The sequence below is a fragment of the Pelecanus crispus genome, chromosome 6, assembly GCF_030463565.1.
Source record: "Pelecanus crispus isolate bPelCri1 chromosome 6, bPelCri1.pri, whole genome shotgun sequence".
NCBI lineage: Eukaryota > Metazoa > Chordata > Aves > Pelecaniformes > Pelecanidae > Pelecanus > Pelecanus crispus.
The window spans coordinates 4842152-4858478 of record NC_134648.1 but is presented as its reverse complement, the minus strand read 5'-3'; the positions used below and the strand labels follow the sequence as shown (position 1 = coordinate 4858478).

At 44.7% G+C, this 16327-nt stretch overlaps 1 protein-coding gene across 2 annotated transcripts in view; it reads left to right on the top strand.

The window, feature by feature from the left end:
* The first annotated feature begins 4480 nt into the window (after positions 1-4480).
* The window catches only part of LOC104028518 (glutamine-dependent NAD(+) synthetase), a 57881-nt gene continuing 46034 nt past the window's right edge, over positions 4481-16327 (top strand). For both annotated transcript variants that reach the window (XM_075711779.1, XM_075711778.1), the window contains exons 1-15: positions 4481-4565; positions 4713-4773; positions 5267-5383; positions 6265-6318; positions 6710-6799; positions 7706-7757; positions 8505-8593; positions 10087-10204; positions 11883-12014; positions 12797-12871; positions 13046-13170; positions 13358-13406; positions 14077-14179; positions 14855-15023; positions 15373-15508. In XM_075711779.1, the coding sequence (XP_075567894.1) occupies positions 4481-4565; positions 4713-4773; positions 5267-5383; positions 6265-6318; positions 6710-6799; positions 7706-7757; positions 8505-8593; positions 10087-10204; positions 11883-12014; positions 12797-12871; positions 13046-13170; positions 13358-13406; positions 14077-14179; positions 14855-15023; positions 15373-15508 (1455 nt within the window). The remainder of the gene's footprint in view (positions 4566-4712; positions 4774-5266; positions 5384-6264; positions 6319-6709; positions 6800-7705; positions 7758-8504; positions 8594-10086; positions 10205-11882; positions 12015-12796; positions 12872-13045; positions 13171-13357; positions 13407-14076; positions 14180-14854; positions 15024-15372; positions 15509-16327) is intronic.

Below are 16327 nucleotides of genomic sequence, written 5' to 3'. Positions count from 1 at the left end.
AATTCCTTAAGATCTTATTTTCAGCAAAACATAATCAAAATACTTATGTCAAAGTAATCCATTGAATTTCTTGCTAACTGGGAACTTACTTTTAAGAAATATTGTATAATACATGGCTTACTACTTACATGTGAGACGCAACAGGGAAAAGCCTGTTTTGCCACGTTCTTAAAAGCCTCTGAAAATAGAGTTCTGTAACTAGTTGCCTTTCTTAATTAGAGGAGAAATTGCTACTATTGTAACATTGCCTGTACTGGACCTCAGCAAGTTATGCCCTTTTCCCCAGACCCCTTGCTCCTTGTATGTTAGCTACATCAAAGAAAACAGGACAACAGTTTATAGTCCCATCTAAATCAGAAGTCAGTGGGAATGGAGAACAACTTACTAGGCAACACCTAATTCTCTCTGTGGAACAGGCATTATAGCTTTCTTTTGCTTTGCCCAAATACTTCTTTTGTTAAATATCATCATCCCATAATGTGAAGATTTGGTAATCCCCCCTTCCAAAAAAAAAAAAAAAAACCCAACACCAAAAAACAAACCCCAAACACCCCAGTATTTTTCTTGAACTTTGTCTCAGGGGAAGATAGAGAGTCTAAAACACACAGAGTGTTGTAGTTTGCCATTCAGGGGGAATTTGCTAACAGTTGTTAGTTTTGGACCTTTTCAGGCTTTGATGTTTCAACTCAAACCGGAAACTAGCAGTTATTTCCACTGAAGCAGCAGTGATAATACAGCACACTCTCAGGGCCCTGAGGATACTAACAGGCCTTACTGTCCCTGCCTGGCCTGACCCAGGGCCTCCCCCGACCTTGCCCATGGGCCAGGAGACCTACTTTTGCCGGTCCCAGGGCCATCAATCTGTGCCCTGGCGATGCCATAGGAGCGCTGGTCTCCAGCTCCACCACAGCCCTGCCTGGCCACTGGCCCAGCCTCACCCCCAGGGCCCTGCCTGGCCCCCCTGGCTCTGTGCCTGACTCTGCGTCCCCTCCCCAGGCCTGACCCTGACCCCCACGCCTGGGCTGCTGCCCCCCTGCCCGGCCTTGTCCCGGCCCCATCACCACAGGCCTGCCTGGCAACCAGGGGACTGACCCTGACCTGTGGGCTGACCTCCAGGCTTGACCTGCCTCATCACCACCAGCCTGCCTGATTATCCAGGCCTCTTGGCTGAACCTGGCCGTAATCTCTGTGCCTGCCCTGCTCACCTCACGGCGGTACCGTGGGACTGACAGACAAGCCCCTGCCCACAGCCCTGCTACCCCCCCGGGCTGCCAGCTCCTGGCCCCTTGGGGAGCAGCAGGCTCTCACCGCTCCCCGACACATTAAGAAAAAGGACGCCTACGTGCCAAAGGACGGACATCTCAAAGGAGATCAGCCCAGCTGCAGGAATAACATGCCACTCTCAGACTCAAAATACGTATTTCTTTTCTGCAGAAATCTCCACACAATACATTTCAACAAAAGTGTTTGTTTTCAGAAGTAATCTGAGAAGTCTAATTGCGCCCCTTTGCCAACTTGGTTAGGCAGAAATCCTAAGTGAAGGATGCAAAAAGATACACAGGTGGCAGGAAGCTGATGTTATTCAATATTTCAACTATCATAAGTGCTAATTACCACCCTATCTTTCAGCAGGGACATTTTAAAATATGGTCAGACTTCTGGCTTAGATTTGAGCAAGATGTCTACATCTTTCCATGTATCAATACTTCATGACAAGGTTTCTAAAGCAAGTAACAAACCAACCTCAAGAGGAGGTTCTTGATCACTTACAAGAAGAGGAAAGAGGCAGGACAGGAGATTCACCGCATTAAGGTTAGACCACGGGAGCGTACTCCAGTTATTTGTGTTGGTTTTGCTTTGCAGAAGTAGTGCAAATTCTTGCGAGGAAGAGTTACAACACTGGTAAGAATTTTGCCAAGATAAAAAGGCTCTCATTCAGGAAGCATCAGAATTGGAAATATTTAGGTCACATGAAACCTCTGATGTCATTTAGTCCAACCCCACCTGCACCTGCTGAAAGCAAGGACAACTTAATCAGGTTGCTCAGCACCTTGCCCAGTCAAATTTTGAATATTTCCAAGGGTTTCACACGATTTGTCAGTCCTACTGAGAAAGCAGGCCTCTTTTCTAAGAGGCCCAGAAAAGAAATCCTAGCTTGAGAATATTCACGGTGTCGAGCTTTGTTTTAGGCTCCTAAGTAGCCAAACAGCCCAGCTACTTTGCAGAGCTCAGCATACTAGATTTAAAAACTCTGCTTAATCTGCTGAGCACTCGTAAAAAAAACTGCCTGCAGCTGGCAGCACCTGGGATTTTGTGCAAGACCCACACACACGCAGAGTTTATCATTAATCCTACCAGACAGTGCAGAAACAGGGTAATTATCCTGTTACCAAAACTGGGAACTGGCCAGATAAGAAAGGCTTGCATTCAGTAGGTTGCATATGGGATCCATGCTTGTCCCCTAATAGCCAACAACTGCCACCAAGTTTTGCCTTTCTACAGAGCAATTTAAACAAGTGCCTGCTTAGGACTATTCCCCTAAACAGATACACTGTGGTCTGACAGACAGCTATGTTGGCAGTAACAACCTCTCGTGTTCAGAGCTATTTCCTCATCACTTAACACACGCTAACATTTCTGGATCAAGACTCCCATTAAAATTGTACTCCTATTAGTAACTATTCCAATTTCAATGCAAGCTTTCTGTTACCCCATTAAACACACCTGAAATATTGCTTTCCTAAACCCTTAGTCACCTTCTTAACAAGAGCCTGAAGCAAAATTCACAACTCAAGTATCACCTGCACAGAGAACCTCAGAGATGCGCTCTTCTTCTGACTCCAAACTTCAGGGCTTAACAATGAAGCATTGCATTACTGAGTAAAGGAATAATCATGTCAACCACACAATTCACTTGGAAGCTCTCCCGGTTCGGTGCCCACGCCACATACTTACTGCACGGTTCACACAGTAAAGCTCACATAAAGCCCTTTCAAGCACTAATTATACGCGTGTTTGATGCTTTTCATCAGCTTGCTCTGGCCTTAATGAAGAGGACCTAGATCAAGCAGAAGCACGGCAAAAGAACACTTTTAGATTTTGTCCTACAAAAAATAAGGCAGAGTGCTGTTCATGAAGACACATTTTAAAGGACAAGCCCCTAGCGACCGTGCAATATCGCGCGGGAGAGGAGCGGAGCAGCAGGCTGCCCGGGAGGGCTGGGCAGAGCCGCGCAGGCCCGGAGGGCAGCACCTCCCGCACGCCAGGCCCCTCAAGCGAGACAGGGCTGCCCTGGGGAGCCTTGTCGGGAGCGGGGGGGGAGCACAAATTAAAAACAACCTCCGGAGTCAGGCGGCACTCACCGAGCCGGCGAGCGCGGCAAACGCTCCCTCCCAGCCCGCTTCGCGCCTCGCCGAGGCCCAGCGCGGCGCCCACCGCGGCGCCCACCCCGGCGCCCAGCCCACGCCCCAGCCCCCCGCGCACGGGCGGCCGCTGCCCGCTGCCCAGAGGCGGCGCAGGGGCAACCTACCCGGGGCAACCTACCCGGGGCAACCCGGCGGTGCTGGAGCTCGCTGCCGCCCTTCGCGCTCCTCCCACGGAGAGACGATCCCGCACCGCTACCCCGGCCCGCAGCGGCAGCCGCGCCGCTCTCCTCAGGGCGGCCCCGCCCCCTTCCCGCCGCCCCGACCAATCCCCGCCGCGCTCCGCTCCGCTCCGCGCCGCCGCATTGGTGGAGCGCGCTCAAGCCATGGGCTGAGGAGACGGGGCGGGCGCGGCGGCGGCGGCGGGGGGCGCGCGAAGCGCGAAGCCCCCCCAGCCTCCCCGGCGGGAGCGGGAGCCCCTCGTCCCGTCGCGCCTCCGCGGGTCGGCTTGAGCCCGTGAAGTAACCCGAGGGGTGTATTGCACAGGGGGATTTTAGCTGCGATGCGGAGTACGGGGGTCGCGGCCGTTCCCGTGAGAGCCCCCAGTGAAGCGGTGGGGCAGCGGTGGGCTCGGAAGGCTCGGTTCAGCCACCGCGCAGGAGCCATCGCTAAAAAGAGCGAAGGTCAAAGAAAGGGAACTGGCGTCCAAGGAGGCGGTTTAGTACAGAATAAACCCAGAGTCCCATCTGTAAGGGGGTCGCGGCAGCCAAATACGCGCGGGTGCCCGGGGCAGGGGACGGGGCTCGGAAGAGCCCCGCTGCTTCGGGGCTCGCACCCTGGGAGCTGCTCTGCCGGCGCTGAAACGTCCGTAGCGCGCAACGCGGGACCGCTCCCGTTAGCGAAGGGCTAAGGCGGCATTCCCGCTATTCCGGGCCCTGGGGGCGCCCAGCCGCAGCCGGCGGGGAAGGGGTGCAGCAGCAAGGCCCCACCGGCGGAGCCGCACCGGGGGCTCGGCAGCGGCTCTCAGCGGGCGGGAGGCAGCGAGCCGCGGCGGGCGGAGCGAGGCCCTCGGCGCCGGGCGGAACGGGCCGCCGCGCCCCGGAAGCGGCGGGGCCGCCATGGGCAGGGCGGTGAGCGTGGCCACCTGCGCCCTCAACCAGTGGGCTCTGGATTTTGAGGGCAACCTGGAGAGGATTCTCAGAAGTGAGTGGGGCGGCGGGGCCTCCCGCGCCCTTCTCCGCACTCGGCCCGGGCGGCGGGGCCGCGGGCGGCGGCGGGGGAGCCCCGCGGCCGGGGGCGCCTGGGCCGGGCCCGGGCGGGCAGCTGGCCTTTAACCCGGCCCTCTTCCAGGTATCGGCGTCGCAAAGAGCCGGGGAGCCCGGTACCGCCTTGGCCCAGAGCTGGAAATCTGGTAAGGGCTGCGCTGGTTGTGGGTTCGCTGCGTTCCCGGCTGGTGACTGCAGAAGCGGCCCTGAGGAGATGCGGCCCTGAGGAGATGCGGCCCTGAGGAGATGCGGCCCTGAGGAGATGCGGCCCTGAGGAGATGCGGCCCTGAGGAGATGCGGCCCGCGGCGCTCGGTGCCGAGGGGAGCGCCGTGCTCGCAGGCACAACCCCGGTTCTCTTCTCTTGGAAACGGGGCCGGCGCCGACAGTTTTGACCTGTTTCAGAGAGTCTTCCTGCGCGGAAACCGCGGCGCTTTGCGTCCCGCCGAGGCCCAGGCCGCGGCTCCGGGCAGGAATATCCCCCCGCGCCGCGGAGGGGGAGCGCTGGCGGGGGCGGCGGGGGCCGCGCTGGTTCCGCGTGCTCTGCGCAGGGCGCCTGTGTGCATGAGCCGCGCCTTCCCTGCAGCACTTCTGGTGCTGATTTGGCTGAATAATTCTATTTCTGCTGTCTTCATATGCAGTGGTTACGGCTGCTCGGATCACTATTATGAGTCTGACACACTCCTGCATTCGTTTCAAGTTCTGGCAAAGCTTCTGGAGTCTCCAGCTGCTCAAGATATTATCTGCGATGTGGGAATGTAAGTTTTTTTGTGTGCCTGTGATTAAGGGGTAGGTCTTTAGGAATGCTGCCTCTGCTGTGTTCCCGGGTGGTGAGCGCTCTGCACCCAACTTTCAAACACATCTTAGGAATGCTCTGTCTTCCCTTTTAATGACCATGACTACGACTGCAACATGCGAAACGCTTTCTGAAAGATAATCCTTTCAAAGATTTCTGGTGGTTGAGCCCTTCAGGAGAGAAATAGGATAATTACAGTTATTTATTGGGAACCGTAATGGCTGGGCCCTATTGCCACGGGTAACCTTTTGCGTAAGACTTTGTATGATAAGTAACACAAAGGGCTTTATAAATTGATTCTTTCGGGGATGTCAGGGCTAATGTAACTTGCTTTGATGGGTGGACATCCTTATAAGCAACATACGTGTATGTCAAAATCACTGACACCGTTGTAGGTCACGTGCTGACAGTGATAAATTGTAACTGTAAAATGACCATGTATACTCCTGCTTGTTTTGGTACTGATATAAATGTGTAAAGCTAGCTTTATTTTGAACTAGCCTGGTAGTATCTTAGGGAGTCAGGTTTGATTAAATGAGTTAGCCCAGCCAGGAGGATTCTTCTGGCCTGCTTGTGTTTCTCAGGCATGCCAGTGATCCGGCAGTAGTTGATAACGTCTGAGACTGACAGACTGGTCAGTAACTCTGATTTTTGCAAACAATGATTTGAATTGAAAAATCAGAAGCTAAAACTTGATATATTGTTTTGTTTCATTCCCTTTAGGGATGCAGTGTAGAAGTGTTGTCTTAAAAAGAGTTTTTGTGTACTGACGTAGATTCTGTAGCTTTTTTTATTTCATCTAATGAGCTCAGCCACTGGTAACTCTACATCTTATTTTCACAGGCCTGTTCTGCACAGAAATGTTCGCTACAATTGTCGAGTGATCTTTTTAAATAAGTGAGTAGTTCTTCATGCGTTTTGTCAGACAGTGCATTAGTGTGTCCTTTCAGAGACCTGTTTGGCCTTCAAGAAAGATTCTTCTGTGCTATGTAGAGCGGTGGAGTTGTCTTCCTATCTACTAAACTTTAGAGAGACAACCAGTGTTCTCCATTGTCCCTCTTTCCTTTCTGAATTTGTAGAAACTAAATTTCCGCTGCTTTCTGAAAGACTCCAGAAAAAAACCCTTAAGTCTGCAAACAGAAACTTTAACAATTATTGTATGTAGTAGTTGTTTAATGTACATCGTAATAGAAAAAAAGAGTTGGTATTAATCAGTGTTCTTATTTAGTCTTGTTTGGCTGTATATCAGGTCTTAACTTGCCTGTTCTGGTTTTTTTTATGTTTTAAGGAAAATTCTTCTGATCAGACCAAAAATATCATTGGCAAATGCAGGAAACTACAGAGAACTTAGATGGTTTACCCCGTGGAACAAACCAAGGTAGGCTGGCTACTGTTAAAATTGTGTTTAAAAACACAGCTTGCCGTTTGCAGCCACGTCAGAAGGGTTGAAATCTCTACAGCAATCCATCAATCCTGCTACCGGGTGAGCAGCAAGACAGAGTCAGCTAAGCTATGTAATTGAAGCTTGGTTAGAAACCTTACTAAGTACAATCAGACTCTGAATTGCTGAGCTGGAAGGAAAAGTGTGGCTGAACGATCCTGCAAGCAGTGCAGTAGTGCTGTTTGCCTTGTGTCTGCTTTCTAACTATATGCAGTTCAGGATTGGAAGAGCCTGTGTTTATCTGCTCTTTTGCTGCATCCTGTTCAATGTTAAACTGGAAAACAATGTGAAATGGATGAGCTCTGTCAGAATTTTAGTGACTGCAGAGGATGAAAGCTACATACCGTATGATGCTGCAAAATGCGCTTGATGCTCACCTCTGATGCCGTGCACTCATCCTGTAGTCAGAGGATGGTTCCAACTCGATGGTCTCAGTAAAGTACTTCTGAGAGAGCTCCTGAGCATCTGTCCTCTTAACCCCAGTCAATTCCAGATGAGTTCTCAGTTACTTATGTAGTAACACTGCAAAAAGAGAAACTTTTGTTTGATATTTGAGTTGCATGGTGTGCTCTTTGTGAGGTCTAGTTTATAGCTAGGATGGAGCATTGTTTACCATGTGTTTCTGAAGCGAAGTGGGATGCTGCTAGCTTATAATCTTAACGTTTCTGATTAATTTCACAGAAAGTATGAAGGTCCTTTTTTTTTTGAACATACACAGCCCTGTACAACTGAAGTGCAATTTCTTTAATCAATGTTAGAAGGTGACAGAATGGGGAATTCAGAATCAGTTTTTATGCTGTGATTTACATAACGATGTATTCACAACCTATAAACCTGCTTTAGGCATGTGGAGGAGTATTTTCTACCCAGGATAATTCAGGAAGTGACTGGACAGGTAAGTCTGTAAAGGAATTTTGTCTTTTCTTTTTACCTTTAGCATCTTCCAGACTCAGCAATTTAAATGAATAGAATTTGTGGCATAAAGCTGTATTACACCAAATTCTGCTGTCAGTCATGTTGCAAATTCATAGGTTTCAGTGATAGTTCTCAGTTACATTAAATGAGGGCATAATTTAACCTTGTTTATGTTAGTATTTGGCAGCAAAACAAGTAAATTTTAAATTTGCCTCAGTTGTTATACAGGACTTTGAGATTGTCTTATTTTGCACAGTTCTGGTACTGAGTTTATCTGTGCTTGAGACTAGAAATGAGTAAAAATGAGGTAAAAAAATAAAATTTAACCTTCTTGATTAAGAAGGGTCTACAACTTAGGTTGTTTCCCACTAAAGCATGGACGTGATTCCTAGCAAAAGACAGTCTCTGTTTCGTAGATTGTTTAATTCAAAAGCAGTTGTCCTGTCCTGGAGCAAAGCACTGGATCTGAATACTACTGAAATTTCAACACAAAATTTCAGTACAATCCAGAGATTTGTACAATCCAGAGATTTGCAGTTTAGACTTTTTTTTTTTTTACTTAAACTTTGTATAAAATGAAGGAAGGTGTAATGTGATTGATACTGTGTCATTCATTTCACAGAAATGAGTATTCAATTTTATATTTTTCTTAGATTTGTAGTTAACTTTTTGAATGGGATAGATTCTTCTGTTACACGTGTTTAAGGATGTTCTTGTTTCTTCTCAGGAAACTGTTCCTTTTGGGGATGCAGTGCTAGCAACCAAAGATACCTGCCTAGGGGCAGAAATCTGCGAAGAACTCTGGGCACCAAACAGGTAAAGGAGAAGAAGAAATGAAAAGTAAACTAAAATATACCCTGGACCTGCCTGAAATAAATGTTTGAAAAAAATCTGCTTATTATTCTTCCAGGTAGTATATCTTTCAGAAAGTGCCAGTAAGCTAGAATATAATTAGGAGCAATAAATACATCACGGGAAAGATTTCACTAGGCTACATGCAGGATGGCAAAAGAAGCTTTAGGTACTTAAGCTAAATTCATTTGAAATAGAAGGTAGGAGAGAAATACAGAAAAGAAGCAGAATGAAAAAGGTGACCTGAGGAAATGAACGACAGGTAACGATAGTGCTCCCATTCCAGATGTTGTTCAGCTTTTAGTTAACCTGAGATTGAAATGGGCTCTCTGGATCCATCTCTGTAACTTGATCCAGAGTCAAAGTGACAGTTATTTTTTTTATCAATTTGTAGTAACAGTTTTGCCTAGCAATTATAATCCCGTATTATTCCCACTTACTGTGCCTAGCCTCAAAAATCTGAGAGTTCTAGTAGGTCTCTATTCTTTTTATCTTCGGCTTTGACCAACTCCTCCAAAGCATTCCACTTAACAGACAGACTGAGCTCCCTTATGTTTGACAAGCTAGAGCATAGGCTTCTAGGCAACATCACTCTGAGATGTATCACTTATTTTTTTTCTATTTAGCTGTTAGCTTAATCCTTCTGCTTTATTTTTTAACCAGCATCACACAATGCATAAAGACAATGCAGAAGGAAACAACAGGTCACTAAGGGAAAGCAAAGCCTAATTCCCTTAAGTAATATTTCCTGTTGTTATTATTTTAGTTCCTGACACAATTGAAAGCTCTTCCCAACCACAAAGAAGATCCCATACACAAAGGCCTGATGCGAGGTGGGGGTGGAGATATGATTGCATGAAAGCTGTTGTAGTTAACACAAAATAAAATGTACCCAATGTTTTTCCAAATCTCCCACTTACAGACATTCATTTTCTTGTCACTGCAGAAGGTGTGGTATGTTACAGGCAAAGATGTGATTTTTTTAGTATTTATTTCTTTTGACATTGGAAAAAGAAAAAAGCAGTAAAAGTTGTCTCCTTCTCGTGGTTCTGTTTGCTTATGCTTTTGGATTTACCAAGAGAGAAGGAAAATGGGACCGCTGACATTGCAAGAGTATCTCAATGTTGCCCTTTCGGACCAAGATTGCCTTATTCTCTCTTTCTTTGAGACCCAGGCCTCTATAGAGTAAAGTAGAGGGCATTTCATTTAGAACCGAATGAGCAAAAGCCCTTCTGCCCTCTGCAACCACTACTGGTCTTTGACAGAAGAGTCAGGCAATGCAAGAAAAACAGATGGTTTTGAGAGTCCTATCCTTGTTGAAGCTAAGACGTGCAGAAAACTGGCAATGACATAGATGTTTATTTGTCAGTGGTTTTAAATGATACCTGCAGTATTCCCAGCATAGTATTGCCAGCTGATCTTCCCTGCCCCGCCCACCCACCTTTTGCTTTTGACAGCCCTCATATTGAAATGGGACTTGATGGTGTGGAAATTTTCACTAACTCTTCAGGGAGTCACCATGTGCTGCGGAAGGCTCACACCCGCGTGGATTTGGTGAATTCTGCCACGGCAAAGGTATATGCCTTAAAAAAAAGAAAAATTAATTTTTTGGTTATGCACCTCATTTTTTTTTCAGAACAGTCTCCTCTCCTGTGACAGGCCATAGCATTTTCTTCCTATATAAGCATGGGGGCCTTGACAGTCCTTGTGGTTAGTTTCTTGTTTTCTTACCTGTAATTATCTTCCCTGGTTGAATCAGCTATAGGGGAAGAGCTCTCTGGCTGGGGGACTCTAGTTCTTTGGGGTGCCCTGCTCTCTATCATGCTCTAATGTGAAGCCCCGTAGCTTGTTTCCAGCTCTGTGACCCCAAATGCCAGAGGCTGTTTGATTGCAGGTCAGCTCTGTCTGGTCTGTGGAGCAGCGGATGGGGAGAGAGGCCATTTGTACTTGCATGGGAATCGGGGAGATACAAACCTACATCTGTGTGCACGGGGGGAACTCTCAGAAGAAACTTTGGTGGGAGCACATAGTTCTGCACTGGCATGCCAACTGTATAACCTATGTTTCACGCACATCTGTGGAGAAGAGTCAGAATACCTTAAAACAGTTTGGTAACTCCCAGCTCTGAAGACTTACGCTCCAAAAATGTATTTGATGGCCTTGATCTTAATTCCATTAAACACTGAAGAATAAAAATACTGCACTCGTATAATGGATAGGAAATAGTTATTCAGAGTAACTGACTTCTAGTAATTCGAAGTATGAAATGTTGAATCCACTGCATACAGAGAATAACCAGCTTGAAAGGGTGTTTTTGGATGCATATTCTGCATAAAGGGCAAACAGCCAGTGGCTGTGGTTGCTTCCCTTAGCTGTCTGTGCCTGAACAGCCTCCCTCCATATGCATTATGTACTGAATTGACAGCTCATTGCCAGCTTGTAATTCAGTCAACAGAGGGGGTTATTTTCCTGGCGTGTATAAAACCATCCAAAAGCCTCTTTCATTTCCTTAAAATGACAGTTTCTTTCTCAATTTTCATTCACATAGCAACATTGAATTGGAGAAATATCTGTAATGATATCAGGAAGGGGAGATAGAAATCAGTGTTTAAAGTCAGACTATTATTTTCCCCTGTTGTCGTCTTACTTAAGGTATATTTTTCTACTTGGAAAGCTCTGCTTATTTTAAAGAAGAGAAGACATTTAGTTATTAGACTGTAATCCTGTCTAACAGTGGTGAGGACAAATAGAAAGTAACGAACGTACATTACGCGGTGAAAAATGTTCCATTTGTACAGCTGCTTTGTCATTGTAATTTAACATGCTTTGGTTATGTTTAACAGTATATGCTCTGTCCTCAGATATCTAAACATGGCTTCCGTCGTCATCTTCCTGCTTTTCTCAATCTCTATTTGAACTTAGAATTTCAATCTAGAGGAGCAGCCCTCTCTATTTGGGCTAAGGGAATGACTCTTGCTAATAACGGAAGACTCCCGTCTTCCAACATTGTGAAAGGGATAGAGCTCATTTACTACACTTACTTATGTAATTACTTGTTTCTACTGTGTGTATCACATGCAAAGTACTTTTTCAAATGACGAGAGAGTCCCAGCTGCAAACTATTCACAATGTAAAGAGAAAGGGAGATTATAAGAAGGACAGGAACAGAGAAATAACATTTTGTCTTTTAACATTCTGTCAGGTGCTATATTCTGAAAAGCATTTTTTGTCTGTGTGTTTGTTTTCCTCCCAGAATGGTGGAATATATATTTTAGCTAACCAGAAGGGCTGTGACGGTGATCGTCTATATTATGATGGCTGTGCCATGATTTCGATGAATGGAGAAACAGTTGCACAAGGATCCCAGTTTTCACTCGATGATGTGGTAATATATTCAATCTATAGCTGCTAGTTACAGCTGAAATTAGTACGGCTTCATTTATGCTGAGCACTTTCTAGACGTTCCAGATACTAGGCCCATGTCTCTAGACTAAAAAGATACATTTTTACTATGCTGTTCAACTAGATCCAAGGTTTTTCCTAGTTAAATTGCACAGACCTGATCTACAGTAGCTCTCCTGCTTTTGCGAGCGAGGAAGAGCTGTCACAGTGGAGGAACTTCATGAAAATGTTAGCATATGCAATCACCATGTTTAGGACAGACCCTGTTAATTTGTATTCCCTTATCTAAGGAAAAAAGGACAAAGATTGCAGTGTTCTAATTACGACCCTGTTTGGTAGACAAAAGGTTTGATAGGTTGAGCTTTATTTCAAAAAGCCCTTTCTCAGTAGTTTTGTCATCAAAGCTGTAGGTTTCCTCACATTATGTGCCAAATTCATCTCTTTCCCCAGTATGCTCCTTGCCTTTTCCTCCTGTCCTTTGCCACAACTGATGGTGAACCTATTGTTCAGCCATCTGACAAGCGCTATAAATTTGTTGTGGTTTATGAGTGTCCTGGTGTACTCAGTGAAGCGAGTCAGTTGTGTTCGCTTTGTAATGTAAGTAATTCTACTGAGTCAGAAATGACTTGTGAAGTGAGCATAAAAATCTGTCTTGAAAAAAGTTGCATGCATTCTTCTTCCTTGACATTTTTTGTAGTTCAGGCCTGTCAAACAGTTTTTATCTGTTCGTGTAGAATCAATCTAATGTTGAAAGCCTTTCCACAGGAGGTGCTGGTTGCCACTCTGGACTTGGAAGATGTTCGAAGTTACAGAGCAGAGATTTCATCTCGTAACTTAGCGGTAAGAATAATTTACAGAAGTTATGTTTGTAAACTCTGCCAAGTTTGAGTAGCTATTGAAGTTAAAAAGTATTTGCATGTCTTGATTTTCACAGTATTCTGGAGATCTGATGTTTTCTAGGTATATGCTATATTAAAATTGATGTCTTCCCAATTGTTCTGTCCTATTGCTTAGGCAAGTAAAGTGAATCCTTATCCCAGGGTAAAAGTGAATTTTGCTCTGTCATGTTCTGACGATGTAGCCGTACCTACATGTATGCCAATCCAGTGGAGACATCATAGTCCTGAAGAGGAGATCAGGTAAGGACATACTGAATCTGTTGCTTGAATTTTTTTTTTTTTTTTTCATCAAAATAAGAGATAAACATAAGATCTTATTTATATTTAAGTAAAGAAAGTATCTCATTGGAAGAGCATGGTAAATATGTTGACTTGCTTATGTCTTATTCCATTAGCCTGTTAGAATGACCGTATTCTGTAATTTCAGCCTTGGTCCTGCATGTTGGCTTTGGGACTATTTAAGGCGCAGCAAACAGGTAAGAACAACTGCTTTTGTTCTTTGCCTTGGTATACACGTCGTCTTCTTTGCCATAGGGACAGTACGGATTGCCATCCTGTGCTGCTGTAAATGTAAAGTGATGTTAGTCCAAGGTGCAAGGTTTGAGTTTTTCACTGGTAGCTCATTCAGACTTAAAACCCATATGCAAAGTGTGACTTCAGTGTGCTGTTCAGACTTTTTCCTTAGTAGTCATGCTTTCTTTGAAAGCAACAGTCAAGCTTACCTAAAAAAGGGGATTTCTTTTTCTTTGAAACACTGTTTTTTCAGTAAGGAAAATATTTTAATGGTATGAGGGAGATGTTTAAAATAAGCCAAGTGACATGAGCTAGTAATTCAGTTCAACAGTGAAATACACATGAAAAAAGTAATCCTTTTTATTAGCTCCTCTGTCTTACTTAGAGGGTAAAGACATGCTGGAAGTTTTTCTAGCCAAAGGTTTTACACTGGCTCCTTGTTTGATTATCCAGTCAATAAGAGTGTAAGAGGGTTTACTAGGTCTGGTTTGTTTGTTTGCTTTTCCGCAACAGAATATAAGCAGACTTGAACAATTCACATGCAATTCTTTTACAAGAGTGTGTTTCTGAATGGTACAATACATATTTTTCTAACTTTGCTCTTTGGAATGTCTTCCTTGCTCTATTTTCAAGGCAGGATTTCTCCTACCTCTCAGTGGTGGAATTGACAGCTCTGCCACAGCTTGCATAGTATACTCTATGTGTCACCAGGTTTGCCTGGCAGTCAAGAATGGAAGTAAGTAGATATGCACGTCTGGCTAGCCATGCTTACTAATGGTTACAGACAAGTTAATATTAGCTGGGTGCAATAGATGCAAGAGGTCATTAATGGTAGACTCTTGCCCAGTTGTTCTAATGGAATCCCTTGTATCTCTTCAGAAATTCCAGCAAAAACGTGTGTCCAGATTCCAGGTTCTTTGAATTGGCCTAATAGTTTTCATTTGGGGTTTAAGAATTGGATGTGCAACTCAGACTAGTTTCTGTCTAAACTATTGTTCAGAATGTTGGCTGACGGAGTTTTGTGATTTCAGTTTATCATGAGAATTTTCTCCTATTAAATTCAGCACTACAAAACATGGTTAGGCATGGTTCAAAGTCTTAAACTGGCTTTAAGTAGACATATGCATTTAGCTAAGCCTTTGTGCATATTGGATTATATTTTCTATGAAGTTTCTTTAAGGCGCAGAACAGCAGGATTTAATATTTCCATGTTCAAAATTAGGAACAAAATCAGTAATTCTTTTATTTGATACATGAAAATATGTTTGGGTGATGATAGAGTAATCTTATTTGTGATGAGCAGTGTAAAGCTTAACTGGAATACAAGGAACATAGAAGATACTTCCATATCCTGGGTAGCAGGAGCACAACAATTTTCACTGTTGTTCTGTTTCTTTTGCTTTGTCCTCAGATGCAGATGTGCTGGCTGATGTGCGCAAGATTGTGAATGATGAGACCTATTGCCCTGAGGATCCTCGAGAATTTTGCAAGCGTATCTTTACCACTTGCTACATGGCTAGTGAGAACTCCTCCCAGGATACTTGCAACAGGGCTAAACTTCTGGCTGAGCAAATAGGCAGGTACAAATTGAGAAGTGCTAGGAAAAAAATCGTGTTCTGGCAAAGACTTTCATCTAAAGCTTTCAAACTCTAAAGTAGGAAAAAATGGGAGAGGAATAGTAGGTGTGTTAAGTAGGAGTATTACAGACATTGTTATTTAAGTCTGTAAATGTGAGGCAAACTTAGCAGCATTTGTTGAAGGACATGGAAATTTGGAAACAGACTCTGGAAAGTGTTATTCTTCATACGAGATCTGAGATGGTAGCAGCCTTAAGACATCATTTTATGGGTGGGTTTTTTGCTTTTTTTAATGCTGTTTTATATAGTCAGATTGTGCGAGTTGAGTCACTTCTGCTTGAATTCTTCTCAGCTACCACATCAATCTGAACATAGATGCGGCTGTGAAAGCTATAGTGGGAATTTTCAGCATGGTGACAGGTCGAACTCCCCGTTTTTCTGTCTACGGAGGGAGCAACAGAGAAAACCTGGCACTCCAGAATGTGCAGGTGTGTTTCATGTAGGCTGAATCAGGTCAGACCCTTTTTTTTTTTTTTTTCTCAAAAGAGTACAAAATGGTAAAGTAGCAAGGGGGCCCTTCATTTGCATTGCTGTGAAAACCTGAACTTGTGGTGGTGTGTCCCTGAAGATTTCTGGTCTTCCAATAAATGTTTGTCTGTAGCAGAAATCTACAGTCCCACATAACTCAGGAGAAGACCAAGATAATAACTGCTTGTGACTTTTAAAACCTGGTCAGGAGGAAATAGTACCTGCCTGTATCTCATCAACAGCATTGGTGTTTAGAAAAGCATCCCAACAGAAAATTGCCACGTCAGGAAAATAAGCAACAAAGTATTCTAATAGACAGGTCTGAGTCCAGTAGGATTGTGGCAGGTCAAGACGCAAAAATAGTGCCAATGTATACTAGACTTTCCTGTGGTGAATCTTAGCAGCCCTTAAAAGGCTCTGTGTGAGATGTCAAGCTTACCCATTCCAATTTCTAGATGTCTTCAGTTTTAGAAGGTAGAAGAGGATTTTTTTTTTTTTTGCATCAGAAGGTATTTAATCTTCAATAGGCTTATAAAATGCAGCTCAAATACACATTTCCAGTTATGCATTTCATTATGTCAGAACAGACTGGTACATATTGTATAGAATCACAGAAAACGTAGCTGCCTAGTGACTTCTAGTCCCTGGCTCCAGTTGTACCTTTTGTTGTCTTGATAGCTTTCTTCTTGGCCTATTCCTAAAAGCTTCCAACCTAACAAGCCACTCTGTTTTAATTCTGGCTAAATGTTGATTATCATGTTTGATAGTTTTTGTTAGCA